Here is an 18,262-nt window from a genome sequence, read left to right on the forward strand (position 1 = left end):
TGGTGTTAGGCCGTCTTAAACTTGGTATTTATCCCTGATATAATTTCTCAGGGTACACCAACCTTTCATGATACCAACACTAATTTGGCTTCACATAGTTCATGCTTTATATAGACTAGGTCTTATCAGTGTTACCTTATTTCTATTTGTGGTTCATTATCCGTGAAATGGCTGCCAATCTAAAATCATACAATTTCCCTAATTCTGCTCAATTTTTTTGCATCAGGCTACCTTTAAACCTATCAATTATAGGTGTGGGTTTCCTGTTGCGAAAAAGACTTATTTGATCAACTATACTATCGTCTTCATGGTGGTTCTCTCGTATAATGTCGTCTTCATGGTGGTTCTCTTATAACGGCTGCTACGTCAGGAAAACTAGAACATTTTAATGGCGTTTTCATGGTGGTTCTCTCGTATACGATCTTCTTTCCAAACGATCTTGGAACATCCCATTTTCAAAGGTACACCAGTTTCATAAACCCAATTCCTATTGTGGTCTTCTTAGCTTCACTTAAGCTGCAATTTCAATAAATTTTTTTGGGATAGTGATAGGAAGCTTTAATTTTGCTTCTGGGATCGTTCAGTATCATTTGTTGTTTTCAATTTTCTGTTTTTTACAAATTATGAAAACTTTTCAGCTTTTTGTTGTCAGTTTTCAAAGTCAGTCTGATTACTGTAGGTATGACTATTATTTGGTTCATGATTCAAACTATTTGGGTTTGGTTGTTTAGTTTGCAATCAGAATGGGTTGGTCTGTAATTAAAAGTCATATTTTAATGGAGGTTTCGTTTATTGAACACCATGTCATCGTTCTCTATTTTGATTGCTTTTCTAGCTTATACGAAGTATATTATGCTTGCAAAACGAAATCAAAACAAGATAACACAGGCGAGTGAAGCAACACTTAACACCCTCCAAAAGTCAACATTGGTCAGTTCACTTTAAATGACAAGTGACAACTGCAGCAACAAAATAACCTACATTGCAAGAACATATATACAACATTACCACAAGTAGCCTCTAACACAATCCTGCAATAACTCCGATACACAACCACCTATAAACCACCAGCAAACGCCATCGCTTTACTACAGCCACAACAGCTCACGAGTGCACCTAATGAGCCTACGATCTGAGACGTCTGAACCTGCTGACTTTAGAAACTGATGCACTACACCAACTGCAACAATCTCTACACAGCGCCTCTAACCTTGACTACCCCATACTGCCAGAACCAATCCAAACCGAAGTACTAAATACAAAATGACAATATTACAGAGTTCTTAAGCTAAAAATGACCAACACATTGTTAACAAATATTAAAATGCACCAACAAAAAAGGTTCCAAATCCACCAATCTAATTACCAAAAGAGCAAAGTCAACTTTGTTTATTGATAGAATATTACAGGCAAACCCACATCGTACATCAAGTATGCAACCATCAAAATGCGTCCCAAAAGTGACTACAATATTATCAAAAGTTAATGAGTAATCCGTACCTCACATTCTGAGATTTTTGTAAACTGATGCAGTACCTAACCTGAAGTAGTAGCAATATTTGACTAGGACTAAGCATACCATAAGCATAAATTAATTAGCATATTACACTTCGTATTTCATTAGATTATATAATCATCAACCCCAAACCAAATTAAGGTAATGTACACAACAAAATACAAGAAAAGAGTCTCATACAAATCAATGCAAAGCAAACACAATACATTTCGTAATCTTTACCCTTACTAACAAGGCAACCTTGCTGCAAGAAACGTTTTTGATCTTCGTCGTCTGGGTATGAGTAAGATGGTGAGACGAGTCGTCGCAAGGATAGGATGTTATCCACAATCCACACTATAATGTTGACATCCACATTCAAACAAGCACTAAGGCTTAAAAATCTTAGTTTTTTACACGGCTTTATCACCTCTTTTACCCCTTCTTCTGTCAACTCGTCGCAATCCTCTAGATCCAAATGAGCCAGCCTAGGGCACATCCTCACCAACATCCCTAACACTTCATCAGTTATTTCTAAATCTTGTACATTCAACACCTCTAACATTGAGATAACCGCGTCTTTTCTAGATACTTTCAGTTCGCAAGTTAAGTTCATGTTCACGAGTCCCCTGTTGCACTCCAGGATATCAGTTAAATCCAGTTGGTTATCGCGTTTAAAACAAGAAGATAGCCTGATCTTCTCCACTTTGGGACAAATATTCAGGATCGTTTTCAGACCTGAAGTGGTCAAGTATGAATTTGATGATAAATCCAAGCCCTTTATTGCGAAGTTCTTCCTAAGGCCATCATTATTGCATTCTTCTTTTCTGAGGCTTGAATATGTCATTTGAAGATGGCATACGAGGGCATCTTTGAGTGAGCGCTATAAAAGATGAATCAGATAGATTGGGACTCCGAGGGAGAGAGATTGATGTCAGACTATGGAGAAACGGAGACAAGTACTCTGCATACTCGTTTGTAAGGAAATTTGCTCCCCCAAGTTCTAAAGAAGTTAGAGATTGGTACGAGTGTAGGAGCCTTGAAATTCCAGCAAATGCGTTGCTTTTGTTTCATTATTTAGCAGTACGTATTGGAAATGTTGTCGTCGAGGACACTCAACATTGTGTCTGTCACCTTAGAAAGGATGGTTTGTTTAATTTTTGTCATTTTTAAAAAAAAAGTTAGCTCATTTTTTTAAATCCCTCCTTATCTCAGGAGCAACGTATAATCTACAAATGAAGTCTCAGGGCAACAAATATGGAACATGATATCTTAAACTTACATATAATCAATCAACAAATTTCTACAGCACTCTCTCAAAATTACAATTTAGAGTACACCACAACATAAGTGAACTTGATAAATGAATATGAAGAGCTAATTCTATTTGGATTTTCTGGTAAATATAATGTAAACAAATATTCAGGGTGCAATTGAAATTTCACCAGCGCAAATAAACGTAATAAACGTAGTTATCCAACTCTAAAATACTATTATGCATAAGACCTTATATCAGGTGATTGAGTGCGACAATAGTCTGTGTATAATTATAATTATAATCAATAATTGCAGGACGGACAAGTTTCTTGCTTTCGTGCTTCATCATTGATCAACTAAGTAATAATGTATCTTTTCTTGCAGAGTTGTACGTTGCCACAAAGTTGGGCGAGGAACTATCGCGACTGTTCTTTATGCTATTATGTCGGTCGTGTTTAATTTCTCTATACTTAGTCATGTATTTTTTTTGTGCTTAGCCATGATTTCTATATATGTAACCTACATCAAGTAATTAACGGTGTTTCTTTTCATGATTTCAACTATTTCTATAGAGTAATTAGGCTTATGATTTACAAAAGGTCTTGCGCGCACAAGGTGTACAATAAATTTATCGTACACCCAGATAACTTTTATGCAGTTTTTCATAACTTTAACCTATTTTTCTGTAACTTTTATATTATAAAATAAAAAAGTTGATAGATAAACATTTTAAAGGGTTAAATGATTAATTTATACATTATTGGTGATTTTGAAAAAATAATATTTATTCAAATGAAAAAATTTATCACTAAAAAATAGATAACTTTTACCTATATAAATGTAACTTTTAAGCATTTTGAGTCAACTTTTACTCCGGTGTACAATATTTATTGTACACCCATTATAAACAAGAATTTGTGTATGATCTATATAGTGTCTCGGGAGATAGTTTTTTATATCTTGGGGGAACGTGCGCGCTAGCGCACGTTCCAACAACTAGTGATATCAAAAAGCTTAAGTTATATAGAAATAATACTATTGTTGAATATACTATACTTCGTAATGAAGATCTGTCCTTGTGGCTATGCTTATGCTTCTACCAATCACACTCAAGGGTAGACCTGGCAAATGGGTCGTCTGGATCGGGTTCGGATCGGGTTTGTTCGGATCGGGTAATTTTGGGTCACTTTGACTTCGGATCGGGTTCGGGTATGGTTCGGATCCATTCGGGTTTCGGGTTTAATTCGGTTTTTTGATGGTCGGATCGGTTCGGATTTGGGTCAAAATTTCGGGTCAATATCGGATCGGGTCATTATCGGTTCGGTTCATTTCAGATCGGATCATATCAGATCGGTTTTTTCCGGTTTAGTTCGGATATTTTCGGGTTAGATCGGACTTTTCTTGTTTAATTTCAAGTTTGGCAATTTCGCTTTAGATTTGGTCATTATTCATAAATATTCAATTATTTTTAATATTATTTATAACAATATCTCTTACGAAGTAATTAAGGGATAAGCGTATACAGTTCGAGATTACTGGTTTACTGTATGGGAATTTTAGTAAACAATAAGGGTTACATTTACCTTTTCACATTGTTACAAGTGATAATTTAGGCGACTCTAGTATTACTTCTACTAATGTATGGTCTAGACGACGAAACATGAAATATTGACGAATATAACAATATATATTGGTAATTAAAAAAACATTATCATGATTTAGTAAAGTAACTAGTATTTGAGACCAAACTCTCGAATTATTTCATAGATAATATGTGGTTAATAATAATAATAATAATAATAACAACAATAACAATAAAAATAATAATAACAATAATAATACTAATAATAATAATAATAATAATAAAAGTTAGAAAACTTGTGTTATTTAGTTTGAACTATTGATAAATTTGAGTTTTTCTTCGGTTCGGATCGGTTTCGGATCTTCGGGTCGGATCGGTTTCGGTTTGATTCAAAATTTCCAGTTATTTTCGGTTCGGGTTACTTCGGTTTCGGATGAAACTCGGTCGGGTTAATTCGGTTCGGGCCGATTCAGTTATCAGATCATTTCGGGTTAAAATCAATTTCGGATCGGTTTCAGTTTCGGTTCGGATAAATTTGGGTTTCGGGTTGATTTTGGGTCGTCATTTCGGGTCAAAATCGGGTAATGGATCGGGTCATTCGGATCGGATCATTCGGATCGGGTCACTTTTGCCAGGTCTACTCAAGGGTGTATTACTATTTCAAACCCATGGGTACATTACTATATGTAAGTCCTGTTTAGCGGTTAGTTGTTAGCTGATTTGACTACCTGTTAGATGTTAGTTGTTTGTATTAGCTGGGTTGACTAGATTAGGTCCGGTGCAATGAACATTTATAAAATGTAAAGTTATAAAATTTAGGCAAATTTGCTAAAAAGGACCTTTTATAACCCAAATTTTGCGAGAAAGGACCATATATAATTTTTTTTGTGAAATCACACCTTAATGTAATTTTTTTTGCAAGAAATGACCTTATATAATTTTTTTTTTGTGAAATCACACCTTAATATAATTTTTTTTTGCAAAAGACAACCAAAATTAAGTTTCAGACATTAACTGAGCTTTTTCGACCATTGACTTGCACGTGAGAAACACGTGTGGCTTTATTTTGCTAACCACACCCAATTTTCCTCCAAAATTCCAAGTTTAAAACCTTAAGTTGAAAAAAAAAATCGAAACAAAATCAAGTTTGGAAATTCAAGACTCGGGAAAATCGGTGTCTTTAGCCAACTTAAGCCACACGTGTTGCTCACGTGCAAGTCAATGGCCGGAAAAACTCAATCAATACCGGAAACTTCCTTAAGATCCTTTTTTGCAAAAAAATTTACATTAAGGTGTGATTTCACAAAAAATTATGTAAGATCCTTTCTCGTAAAATTTGAGTTATAAAAGATCCTTTTTAGCAAATTTGCCTAAAATTTAGGATTTAGACAAAAATATTTAAGTTTGACCATAAAAGAAGACACAGCTTATTGGATATTTAGAGTTTAACGGGTACCCTGCATTTTATCCATACTCGTAACCAATTTGCTAACAGGTGCATAGCCTGAAATTGTAAAGGTATTGTACATGATTGGAATCTTAATAATGAATGAAGGAGATAGGTACTGCATTGTGAGATTTCTTATATGCATCTTCCCACCCAAAAAAAAAAATACTCTCTCCGTCCCGGAATACTCGACCCGGTTTGACCGGCACAGAATTTAAGGGACTTGAATTGACTTATTTAATTTAATAGGTAGTAGTTGATAGTGGGGTATTATTTTAATGTAGTTAGTGGGAAATGTGTAAAGGGGTGAGGTTGGGGAGAGTAGAGGTTGAATTTTTAATTATTTTTTATATTGAGTAGGGGGTAGGTGGGTTAATAGGGGTGGAGAGAGAAATAATATAATATTGTTAGAATATTTCCATTTTTAGAAACAGGTCAAGTATTAAGAGACGGCCCGATAAGGAAAACAGGTCAAGTATTCCGGAACGGAGGGAGTAAAAAAATACTCCAAAAGATAGGTACCTTAAAGATCACCCCTCGTGCATAATAGAGGCTTATAATTGAATTGATGCTCCGAATTGTTAATACTCCTTCTGTTTGGTTTTAGTTGCAACTTTTACTGTTCAACCTAATTTTTTGCAATGAGAGTGCATAGGTAATAAATTATATTCATACCCCAATTTTAAAATATAATTAGGCGAAAAGGTGTGTTATCAAATATGAACAACGGTAGTTTGGTGTTAAAAGAGTTAAACGAGTTTCCAAGATAAAGCAAACGTCAAGTTTATTCTTATTCTTCGTTGACTTTTTTCATATAAAAATGGGAACAGAGTCAAAGTGGGCATTATTTTATCCACAGTGGCGCAAAGGATAAAAATGACTCTTGCAGGCTGCAGCTATGTCTAGCATCCGGTTCCAAAGGGGTTATCACAGATAAAGTTGTAACTGAACGAGCAAATTGAAAGAATTACAACATAGACGACTTTAAAAGATGGTAGTGGTATAATTAATAACAGTGCAGCCAGTAGTTAGAACTCGGGCAAGCAGTGTGTAAAGTTCTGGAAATGAGAAGCGTCCGTTGAATTTGAGAAGGTAAGTTACCAGCTTCAGAGATAGTGCTAGGTCGAGCAAAAATCCTGCAGATGCGGATAAAAAGCGTTAGCATCAAGTTACGTTTATTAAGATTATGTGTAACTGAATTTAAGAAAAAAGGCGATAATGCCCTATGTTTTTAGTTACATCAGCTAAATACTGCTAATAAGACCGATACTCGTTTGGGATAAAGCGAATTCTGACCCTGGTCTACACGAATATACTGCAGAAAAAGGGACGGAAAGAGGTTGACAAGGAATGAGAACAAAGTTGAGGCCCTAGACAAATCAAGGGAGTTTGTCCCATACCTCAACTTTGTTAATGGGGTTGGAGTATTGGAGAAACAAATGACGAACTAATCATTAGACAAATGCTGAATAGAAAATTCTCGAGGTTACCTTAATAAAGCAGCTCCTCAAATACAGGATCCACATTTTGTTCCCACTTCCCATTGTACAACTCTAAGAGCCTCTCAGCTGGGGTAACACCTGCAACATAGATCCCACTATCAGCAAAGAAAGACCGGAAATATATTTTCTGGAAACCTTCTTTACAGGAGGGGGGGGGGGGGGGGGTGACATAAATTTTGAGATACTTGCATGGAAGTCAAACAAGGTTCCTCTGTTCCATTAGGGTCATTTCTGTAACAGATTTTGAACTTAATGTTCCACGGTATGTCGTCTCATGGGTCTAATCATGGGTCTAAAAAAACAACTTAGCACCCATTATAGATTGTAGCATCAATTTAATCCATTATTGAATGTTTATCAAATTGAATTCACATATAAGAACAGATTATGGTCATATTTTAGTTACTATAAAAGTTTCAAAAGAATTATTCTAACAAATTAACAAGAAAATGGTTTTAAAGGTACTTTATAAGCTACAATATAACTAATACAAGCATATTATGAAATTACTGAATTATAGTGATAAAGTGGATCTTTCAAATTTGTCAGTTCACGCCAATCCCAATTGTGACTATCACCGCCATTGCGACAACAGATTTTTTTTTCTGTGATACTTGAGGTTTTTTGATGATTATCCAGAAAAGAACACAGTAACAAAACCCTCACAATAGAAATATAAGTAATAACTTGAGTTTTATTCTCATTGCCCGTGGGAGTATCATCTTTCAATACAAATTCCATGAATAAGATGTCTGAAGTCATGCTCTTTACACAAACTATTATTTCTCAACTCAAAATACCTGTTCTGACCACTTCAGCTACTTCATTTAAGAATCCAAGCTCCTTGTAGCCCCTTTTTTCCAAACCCTCCTGAGAAAATGATGTTCACAATGTTAAAATAAAAAATTGTAGCACTGGCTAATGGTGTGCAAAAACGTAGCCAACTTACCTTCGCCAATTTCAAAACATCCTCTGCAATATGTTTCACATATCCATCCCGAAACGGAGTCTTGAGACCAAATTTTGGTACCTAATCAAGTCATCAGTAAACTCAGATTTCCCATCTTAATGAATCTCGTAATATAGAAGCAACTTTTCACATTCAATTCCCAAGCGAGAATCAAAATCAGGTCTCACTATTCTCAACCCACTATACATAAATGATCATCAAGAATCATAATATGTTAAAAGTAAAGTAGCTCAATTTCTCCAGCAGGAGGCAGCCATTTTTTAAGCGTTTCTTACCCAGTAATTCAACCACAGGTCCTAGGAAATAAAGGTGCAATTATGCCTGAGGTGTTGAGAATCAACAGCACAGGCTAATCTGCTTTGAGCTGTGCTCGTTGACTGATGGTCATAGAGTGGCCTAAAATAGGATTCAAAGGAGGCTAGTATGATGATCCTGGATATTTTGATTCAGCTGTAGAGTAAATGTTGATGGATAAAGGTGGTACTCCCTCCGTTTCTTTTTGTTTGTTACGTATTCCTTTTAGGGTGTTTCACAATGTTTGTTACGTGGGAGAATCTTTCCTTTTATACATTTATTATATTGTCATTTTTTGTGCTAACTTTTAATTCTAATTGGTCCAATTTTTTCAACTCTTTAAATTTCTTTACAATTTCCCAAGTATGTTAAGTTAGCAATCTTTGTGCTTTTTTCATTATTGGTTCATTTTGATAAATAAAACAATCTTATTGGTTGTTGTTGTAATGATTAGTGGATTGAGGTTTAACTTGGGTTTATTTTTTTAATAAAAAAGAAAAAGAATCTTTATTATACGTTAATAAACGTGCAAAAGTCCAAACGTAACAAACAAAAAGAAAAGGAGGGAGTACCTTATTTCTCAGCATCTCCCTTTCTTCATTCGTCCAATCAAATGTCATGTCTATGACACTTTGTAAGGAGTCCTCATCATATAATAAACCCACCTGAAATTCATAAATGTAATGTTCATTACTGCTGGTCAAACAATCTCTTCATAGACCAAGATAATGGCAATATCACCAAGAAAGACTGTATGCAATTATACCTCCTGATAGAAACAAACACCTATCATACACAACGTAATAGAAGAATGAGTTACACATCATGTAGGTATATTTAGTTCATCTTGAGCGCATTAAGAAAATGACGCTGTTAGAAACTTCCGGCACTTGAGGATTTATTTTGCATCCTCCACCCTCACCCTCCAACCATATGTTTATACCCTTTCTTTCTTATGTTATTGCATTTAGTTGGGGAGTCGTTTCTCACCATTGCTCTTCTTTTGCTGTATTTTCTTACCACTTATTAAATAATTTTTGTAGAGGTCTCACAGGTCTGTCAGAAACTTCCCCTCAACTAGTGATAGAATACATCTAGATTCCATATTGTGCCGGTACTCGGTAGTGATATCCACACCAATTTCTGTCACTGTAAATTCTACATGAAGAATGAATGAGGCATGTAAATTACTTCAGGACCGCCTTTTGCTTTTAAGAAGAAAATTGCCAGAAAGAAGGATACCCGGGTCAGTGAGTGAGGGTCAGATCAATAGGAATGAAAAAGCACTTATCACGTGCATGCTCCGACCTTACTTTCCCGTTTCTTTCTCTCTTGTCTGTTTCTGTTAGAATTCTACTCATGTCTTATGCAGGTACATCACCCTCCCTGAGGTAGCTGTTTTATAGCGGGCATTGATAGTCAATACTAACACCAAAAGTTAGCAGAAAACTGTCTCTTCTCTTTTGACAACCTCCTGCAACTATCTCCCTGTGAAATATGACCCTTATTAACTTCGCATCGACCTTCGAACTCCCAAGAACCTTTAACTTTCTAATTCAGGGCCAGCCTTCACAGGCACCAATAAATGCGCAATTTTATTTTCCAGGTCATCAGAAGCATAATAGGAAAAAGCCATAGCTACTACAAGCGTCACATGAAACACCCTTCGCTACACCCCTCCCTGGCCATTTGTGTAAGTCTCCTCACCCCCACCCCCACCCCCACCCTCCATCCATCCAATATTAAATAGAGACCATATTTGATTTACCTTTGTGTAATCAAAAGCAAGATTTTATCTTCAAATATACACTTATTAGTTTATGGGTTTGTTCTTCTATTACTTTTTGTGGTATCTGAAAGTGGGGGAGGAGTAGTTATGTTGTCATGAACAGGAAATAGATCAGTGTATCAGCTATATATGGCAGTAGTTTTTGATAATTAAGATCAGTGATCCAACATACCCAAAATGCAGGTAATGCACACAACCGCCTCCATGGTCCTCCATCAGCACCTCTCATCTCCAGATACCTTTTCAGCCTGACCTGAAAAACAAGAACTGAGATAATAAGATAGACCTTGTAGATGACATGAAATAAACATTATTGGTTGACAAGAAGTGTCAAAAAAAAAAAAAATCTTGAATGCAAGTGACAGACCTCTGGAAATATAGTTGTCAGATGATTCTCCCAGTCATTTAGCGTCGGCAACTCACCTGGGAGAACTGGAAGTTTCCCTTTCAAGAAGTCCTAGATAAGATGATACACAAATACCTTTTAGATAAGTCATGTAGATAAGAAACTCTATAATTAAAGTAATTTAACGGGAAAACAGCCTGTCATACAAGAGCGGAGGATAACCTGAAAGGAAAATCCCCCCCCCCCCCCCCCAACAAAAAAAGAGACAAGAAACACACTATAATTGAACCAAAAATCATTTAACGGGAAAACACCCCGTCGCACAAGAGCGGAGGATAACCTGAAAGGAAACCCCCCTGCCACCCCACTCGCCAAGTTCCCCCACCCCTCAAAGACAAGAAACACCTATATCTTTGGGGTGTTGGGGCTCTTAGGGGGCAGGGTAATGTAGGACATGAAACATTGATGTGATACTGCAGTCAATCTTATAAGGCAGAGGATTACCCGGAAGGACAATCCACTGCAGTCAACATACTTGTTGTTCCGATAAACAAAGTACATGGGAACATCAAGGGCATAATCCACATATTGCTCAAACCTGCATGAATAACATGAAACACTAATGTCAGAATCTAGGTACTAAACCACAAGGGACACCCTTATAAATAATTATTTAAAAAAAGGAAGAAGATGGAAAACAAGTGATATTGGATTTAGAAGCAAAACACTGTTGGCTGGTAACATTTCAAGCCTTCCAGTAAGCACTAAAAAAAATCTGAGGATCCCTCATAAACAAATGGATCCTTTCCCCTCATTTCAGTGGCATTAGGGCTTTCACTAAAATAAAGCCATACGGCATTTACAATCAAAATTTCCCATAAACCCGTCCAAAAAAAAGGGCTTTTCACTAAGCGTAGATGTTAATCATCTATTCATTTACAGAGTACTTTGCCCTCTATTTATGTACTTTACATTCTTCACTGATAAAAACTCTAGTACAGACTGATAGTATGAATTTCTCACAGTTCCAACCCTGAAGCTAAATTTGCAAAAACTGAGAGAATAAGACAATCAAGCAATTTCAATAAAACATAGTTGTATAAAGAAAGAGGTATAGTGCAATTTATAAACAGTACTGCGTCCTTTTACCTAGTCTATGTAATAGATTCTACCAGCCATTTACACTAATAGTAACACAAATGCATACACAGCCTTGCACGGTGAAGAATTCAAAGTGGAAGCTAAGTGTTCATCATGTCTCAAAATAATTTGAATAACTATTCAATTATTTGCATATGAACTCTATGTCCTAGGCTTAAAAGTAAACTTGTTCATCTTAACCGAAAAGACAATCAAGTTGGTATGTGCTGGAGAACTCATGTATTATCCCATTATTATGCTCCAATGAAAAATGTATGAGTTTACAAGGACATAACTGCATCTACAGATGGATGTCAATTTTCAAAACATTACGCTGGAACACTGCTCACCCGAAAGAGTCGTCGAAGACAAAGGGAAGCATCCCAGCACGATTATTATCAGTGTCCGACCAGATATGGCTGAAAAAGCATAAACCAGGGGGCTTAAGTAAAAAAAAAGAGACTGAAACAAGAAAACGAATCAACATCATCAACTTTGGTTTCTGAGGAACATCGATAGAACCTTCTCATACTGAGATAACCGTTGGGCTTTCCTTCCTTGAAAGGTGAGTTCGCGAATAATGCTGTTGCAATCTGTTCAATTCATTCAATAGTCAGTTAACGGAATAAGAAATCTACCAATATATCAAAAAAATAAATTAAAAATCAAGATTTTACTCACAGGTTGTAATGCTAAACCAGCACGAAATTTTCTGATCATGTCAGCTTCAGAACTAAAATCCAAGTTCACCTGGAAAGGCAGAAACACCTAAGACAGTTCAGTAATGACTACGATACAGTATACATGAATACGGAGTAACTCTTGCCGCCCAAAAAAAAGAGTGTAAAAGCTTCTGAATTGAGCAGTCCTATAATTTACTTGGAAATATGCTTGGATGACACTACCCCCATTTCTCATCATGTAGCTTTTAAGTTTACATACACAATTACACATATTATATATTAACAACCTGTTAGTTAATGCATTGGTATTCAAAAGACTAACACCTGTTTTTATACGTCTCTTGGCTTTACCATTTTTTTAAAGTATGTAACAGTGTGAGTGATAAATACAACCTTCAACGGAAAAGAGTAAATGAGTATGCTCACTTATTTTTTTTTACCCAAAATTCCCTGTGCTAACAACATTTTGGAACAGAAAGAGCAAAAAAAATTCAAATCAAGGGGCAAAGTAGCAATCCAGAGAAAGACACAGCAAATACCTGGACAGTACATGTCCTGAACATCATATCAAGTCCAAGTGAGCCAACTTTGGGCATGTAGTTCCTCATAATCTCATATCTTCCCTGGTTGCACAAACAGTCAATAGTGCATAAAAGCAGAAAAACACAAGCATGAATATACAAGGCATCAGAGATCTGGGAAGCAAGTTGTAGAAGTAACAAGGAAAGTTGAGGCTGCTAATAATCATAATCACCAAATGTGAATAAGGTCAAACGGTCGTGGATATAATATAACGTCAGGTAAACAATAAAAATCATCGAGTCATAAAAGCAAATCAACTACTCCCCCCGTCCCTTTTTATTCTTTACATATTCCATTTTGGGCTTCCCATTTTATCTTACTTTTGGAATATTTTCTTTCAATATTCCACAAAAAGATGTGCTTAATAAAATATTCAAACATTGAATTCACTTCACCATTCCTTCACTCCACTCACCTTATTTAGTTAATGAGGAAAGCAGAATTTCTATTATTCAATTAAAAAAATAATGGAATCAAAGCTCCTTTTTATTATGCTTAAATTCGCGCACATGATACTAAACGTAAAGAATAAAAGGGATGGAGGGAGTAATTAACTGGAAAACCAAAAACAAAAAGACGGGAAAGATGCAAAAAACAAAGAAAGAAGGGAAAGTACACAGATCATAAAAACATAGCATGATTGCAAGTTTAAAATGACCATGGCATCTATGTGCTGAAAGAATTAGCACAATTACCTTGGGCATTACAGGGATGTCTTGGATTCCCCATTTGGGCTGAAATCCAATCCCAAGAAATCCAATCCCCATTTCTTCTGCAACAGCTTTGACCTGCCAGATATGTTGAAATATAAAGGACATGATCATGTTGCCATTTTTAAAAACAACTAATAACATGCCATAGATGTAGTTCTCTGTCAACAAAAAGGGCGGAGAGGAGAAGGCGTGACCATTTGTCTTCCCCAAGATTCTAAGTGTACTGATTGCTTCGTTCCACGTTAGGAATTGTCACAGATACGAAACTTAAGGGAGAAACAATAGATGCAGGAAACAGAATTTCATCCAAGATACATCTTTTAACAACTGCCAAAAATGTTTCAACATAAATCCAAGACACATACTAGGATAAGCAAGCATATATTATTCTTAAAAGACCACTAGAAATGTCTAACCCACACAGCAAGAAACTCCCTCTGGAGAAAACCAATTCATCGACACTCATTTGGCTCCACTTTCTTATAAAAAGAAGACATTTAGAGGACTAATAAAAGTTGTAGAGCTATCTAAAACACTTCACCTTATTCCTGACATCAATTTTATAGAGATATCATTACAAAGAGGGGAAAAAATAGAACTTAAACCTCAACCCATTTATTCACATAAGTTATCCTCCTTGTACAGTTGTACGTATCCATAAATTACTCCTAAGTGTGTCAGATAGGTGTGAAATCTATTGCAACATCTCAGAAATGTTATATACATATTAGAAGTGATCATGACATTGCCATTACATAACAAAAACAAATAACCATGCTACCTCTTTTGACAACCCTCACGACAAGATATTATTTCGTTAATCAGATAAGACCCAATGTGGTAGCACAGAGAAAAAAAATAGAGTGAATAAGAAAGCATTATAATATCTTGGGGATAAATGGGTTAAACTGGAACAAATACAAGCACATATTTTTAAAAGTCCCACGCGGATGAAAATAGAGAAATATTTCCAGTCACTGCGAAAGACAACCATCAACTCAAAGCTTCAGTTTTTAGAAAAACAACAATTATCTAAACTAACCTGGTACAGGTGTGAATTAACTTCAGCACAAGTTTGATGCAATGTTTCAAGTGGGGCACCACTAAGTTCAAATTGACCTCCAGGTTCCAGTGATATGCTTTGCTTCCCCTGATTACAGCAATAAACACAGTATGTTCAAAAGGCTGCAGCAGCAGATAACAAGATCCAAACAACTCTACAAGGTCAAAACTCAAACATATATTTGTAAGGAAAGATGGAAAACTATCAACAGTAGAAAACCTTGGGATTGGGGTGGGGGGGTAAGAAGAGGTAGATATTTGAGCCATTAGGGTGCATAAGAAAAAGATCCAGAACTATGTGATTGAATAAAGTGAGAGCTCGTATTCTCGATTTTCTAAGACACCACCAGTCAAATCAAAGCTTTCCTATCTTCGGCATAGCATTTCTGCCAGTTAACTATTCATTAATATTAAATATCTCACACTTCTCACTCCAGTCAATTGAATCTTCAAATGCCCTGTCTTCTCTTCCCTTATATAATTGTGATGTCTGCATGCCTATGAATAATTTTACACATTGTACCATTTGTAGTGATGCGACTGCATAGACACCCAAAACTGACCCCAGCAAGAGTCTCCTCTTTGAAACATACTTGTGAGGAGACGTTAAGGTAACATAAGAGAAAAGGAAAGAAAATAGAGAAGAACGCATCATCATCATCAACAGGCACAAAAGTTTACCTGCTTCAGTCCAATTATATAATCACCTTCCATTACTTTATCCCAGTCAAATCTCTCTGCAATACCATTAAGCAACCCAGCTATCTGTTCGTATTTCATGGGCCGTAAAGTATCAATTTCAAAACCAAACTTCTCATGTTCTGTGCCTATTCTGCAGGTACAAACACAAGAAAATTCAGAACCATATGAAAAATAGAGAACAAAAAAAGAACGAACATGCAACTTAAGAAATTATTGTCAACAAAAGAATATGGTGCACATAAGTGGCATAACAGTCAACTGTTGCAAGTAGACTTCATTGTAGCCAAACTTCACCCATGCTTAGCAAGCAGGAAGTCCCAAAACCCCTCCACCTCCCCCCCTCTCCAGGGTCCGATTTGAATTTGGAGCCATTTTTATGCAGCTATACAGCCCACATATAACATATGAAAATAATGTAAGCCCAAAATGTAAAGACAGTGTGATTGTGACCCCCAACCATGGTTGGCAGCCGTGCTACCAGTGTAAAAGTCGAAGCTGAGCAAGATTTTAATCACAAACACTAGGAAGGCTGTCTGTGATAAATTAGAGGCGTCCCATAAAGAATGAGAAAAGGTCAATGTATGACCACAAGTCCACAGCCGTAACTCACAATAGAAAATGAATTTTGTTCAACAAGGACCCAGTTTATTTCTTCTACGAGCAAGGGATAAGCACAACATAATATATCAAATGGGAGAAAGCAATCTCAGTGCTGCTAAAAAATGAGTAGCAATCAGGAAAGAAAACATACAAGAAAAAAGATTTTTGGTGTTAAAACTGTGCCTTATCATTGTTTTACTCAAGTAGATAAGCAGTATTTGAATGAAATCTACATTCCAAGTGGGAAGGAAAAAAACAAGAAATCGAGAAAAGAAATTTGTAATAGTAACACTAAATCTAGTTATAGAAAATTAAAAAATGTGACTATAAGGCGTAACGCTGGAAAGTGTATGATAACATACTACATCCACGAAATAACCTGTAATCACAATCTCTTAACCTTTTCTTTTCTTTTTTTGACGGAAAATGCTAAAATCTCTCACTTAAAACTTAAGATCAAAACAGAGGTAAATATGAGTTTATTAGTGATCAAATGGAAAATTGGAAGCAGTATGACTAGACAACATTACAAACCTCAAAAGATGGTGATTGGGAAACAAAAGTGGAACAATGCTAGTACAACAAGCAATAACATCACTTTAGGTTCCTAAATGCCAATTGGAGCAAATTAAAAGAAACCCACCTCCAATTCTCTTTAGGTTTGCATCCAGACATAAGATATCCCACAAGATCCTCTTTAGTGAGTGGTTCTGCAGCAACAACAGGATCCTCTGTAGGAGGACTAGCAGCAACAATGGTGTGAAGCCCACGAGACCGTTCTCTTTTTATAACGTCTAAGCTCAAAAGATTAGTTTTCTTAACAGTAGCCCTCGACAGGAAAGACACATTGCTACAAGTCTCCTTGTATACAGCTTCACATCGAACTGGCTCAGCATGCATGGACAATGGCACAGCTGCCTTGTAAACTAGTGCCATGATATCCCCTACAAAAGTTATGTAACAGCATTTCATCAATAGACAAAACTAGCATCTACAACTCTACAAGTCACCTGAATAGTGGGTAATAAACATGAAGACCTCTGAAGCAATGACAATTGCACCTTCGATTTTCTGAGAGCAGAAACTTCCTAGACCACAAGACTACAGTACAAACAACAACAAATGTATAGCACTCTCCGTTCCGCAAACACGAAATAAAGTCTCAATGCCAAATTGCTAAGCGACATTCCTTACAAAATTAGTCACCAACTCATGAACATAAACACCATTTATAGCACTCTCCGTTCCGCAAACACGAGATAGAGTAAGCCATACACTCAATTTTACATTGTGGGACAAGCATCGAAGAACCATTTCAGTTTTCGACAAATCCACTATCACATTCAAATATGCTTGAAAAGAAGTTCAGCGCTGTTCATCTCACACATGAGAATGTAAATCCTACTTGGTCCCACCAAAATCCAGAGAATGGGTTCCACTTAATTTAAATTTCAAAATTTCCCACAAACCCCATTTGTTAAACAACAATTAATCCAAAGTAAAATGACCAGATTCATTGCTTATTCGCTTTTCACCTAACTCAACTGTATCATCCATTAAAATCCAGACAATTCACAAGTGTTTTCTCAACTAAATGAATACAAAACAATCTAACCCAAATTCAGAAAACCGAGTTAAAAACCATGAACTTAATTCCTCAAGCATTGAACTGTAAATTTTTACATGAGGAACGATTTCATCAATTTTTTTGAAAAAATGTGGAAGTTCCGGTGCAATAAAATGTTATAATTGATTTCCCATTATATGATAACATAATTCACAAAAAATAACAATGAACAGATAGAAATGGACAAGGCTGTGAAGTTACCTGGGATTTGATGAGATTTCAGGCGATGAGAATAAGAATAAAGCGCCTAGGTTCTCCTTTGCTTTTTTTTTTCTTTTCTTTAGTACTGATGACAGAGGTGGAGAAAGAAAGGTGGAAGAGAAGTCCAATAAAGATTCTCCAAATCCGACTTCTCTATTTCTAGTTTCGTAAGCGAGCGACTGAGATTAGACAATAGACATCAGTCCGAGGAGACGAATTTCTATTATACACGACTCGGGTGTATCGTGATGTGTTACATCAAATCGAGAA

The 18,262-nt window shown here is 36.1% G+C and overlaps 1 protein-coding gene across 2 annotated transcripts; it reads right to left on the bottom strand.

Annotated features, from left to right (window-relative positions):
* Positions 1 to 6,548: 6,548 nt before the first annotated feature.
* LOC110778663 (glutamate--cysteine ligase, chloroplastic) lies at positions 6,549 to 18,262 on the bottom strand. Of its 2 annotated transcripts, none has more exons than XM_021983219.2 (17): positions 17,993 to 18,262; positions 16,808 to 17,108; positions 15,544 to 15,694; positions 14,843 to 14,950; positions 13,783 to 13,875; positions 13,045 to 13,128; positions 12,504 to 12,572; positions 12,345 to 12,415; positions 12,173 to 12,241; positions 11,187 to 11,280; positions 10,704 to 10,793; positions 10,509 to 10,589; positions 9,120 to 9,212; positions 8,233 to 8,313; positions 8,084 to 8,153; positions 7,272 to 7,361; positions 6,549 to 6,917 (listed from the first exon to the last, which is right to left on the bottom strand). In XM_021983219.2, the coding sequence occupies exons 2-16, from the start codon at positions 17,098 to 17,100 to the stop codon at positions 7,273 to 7,275; spliced, it is 1,536 nt and encodes a 511-aa protein (XP_021838911.1). In that variant the 5' UTR covers positions 17,101 to 17,108; positions 17,993 to 18,262; the 3' UTR covers positions 6,549 to 6,917; position 7,272. The 2 variants fall into 2 exon arrangements, with proteins under 2 accessions (XP_021838911.1, XP_021838918.1); XM_021983226.2 differs by lacking the exon at positions 17,993 to 18,262 and adding an exon at positions 17,226 to 17,819.

Source organism: Spinacia oleracea, chromosome 6 (assembly GCF_020520425.1).
Source record: "Spinacia oleracea cultivar Varoflay chromosome 6, BTI_SOV_V1, whole genome shotgun sequence".
NCBI lineage: Eukaryota > Viridiplantae > Streptophyta > Magnoliopsida > Caryophyllales > Amaranthaceae > Spinacia > Spinacia oleracea.

Bases quoted from the DNA above. Each gene is read 5' to 3' on its own strand.
- LOC110778663 (XM_021983219.2), bottom strand. From the start codon at position 17,100: ATGGCACTAGTTTACAAGGCAGCTGTGCCATTGTCCATGCATGCTGAG. The intron at 12,242-12,344 runs GTTCTATCGATG...ATGCTTTTTCAG, and splicing joins GGTTATCTCAGTATGAGAAG to CCATATCTGGTCGGACACTG. The intron at 10,794-11,186 runs GTAATCCTCTGC...CATCTTATCTAG, and splicing joins GCAGTGGATTGTCCTTCCGG to GACTTCTTGAAAGGGAAACT.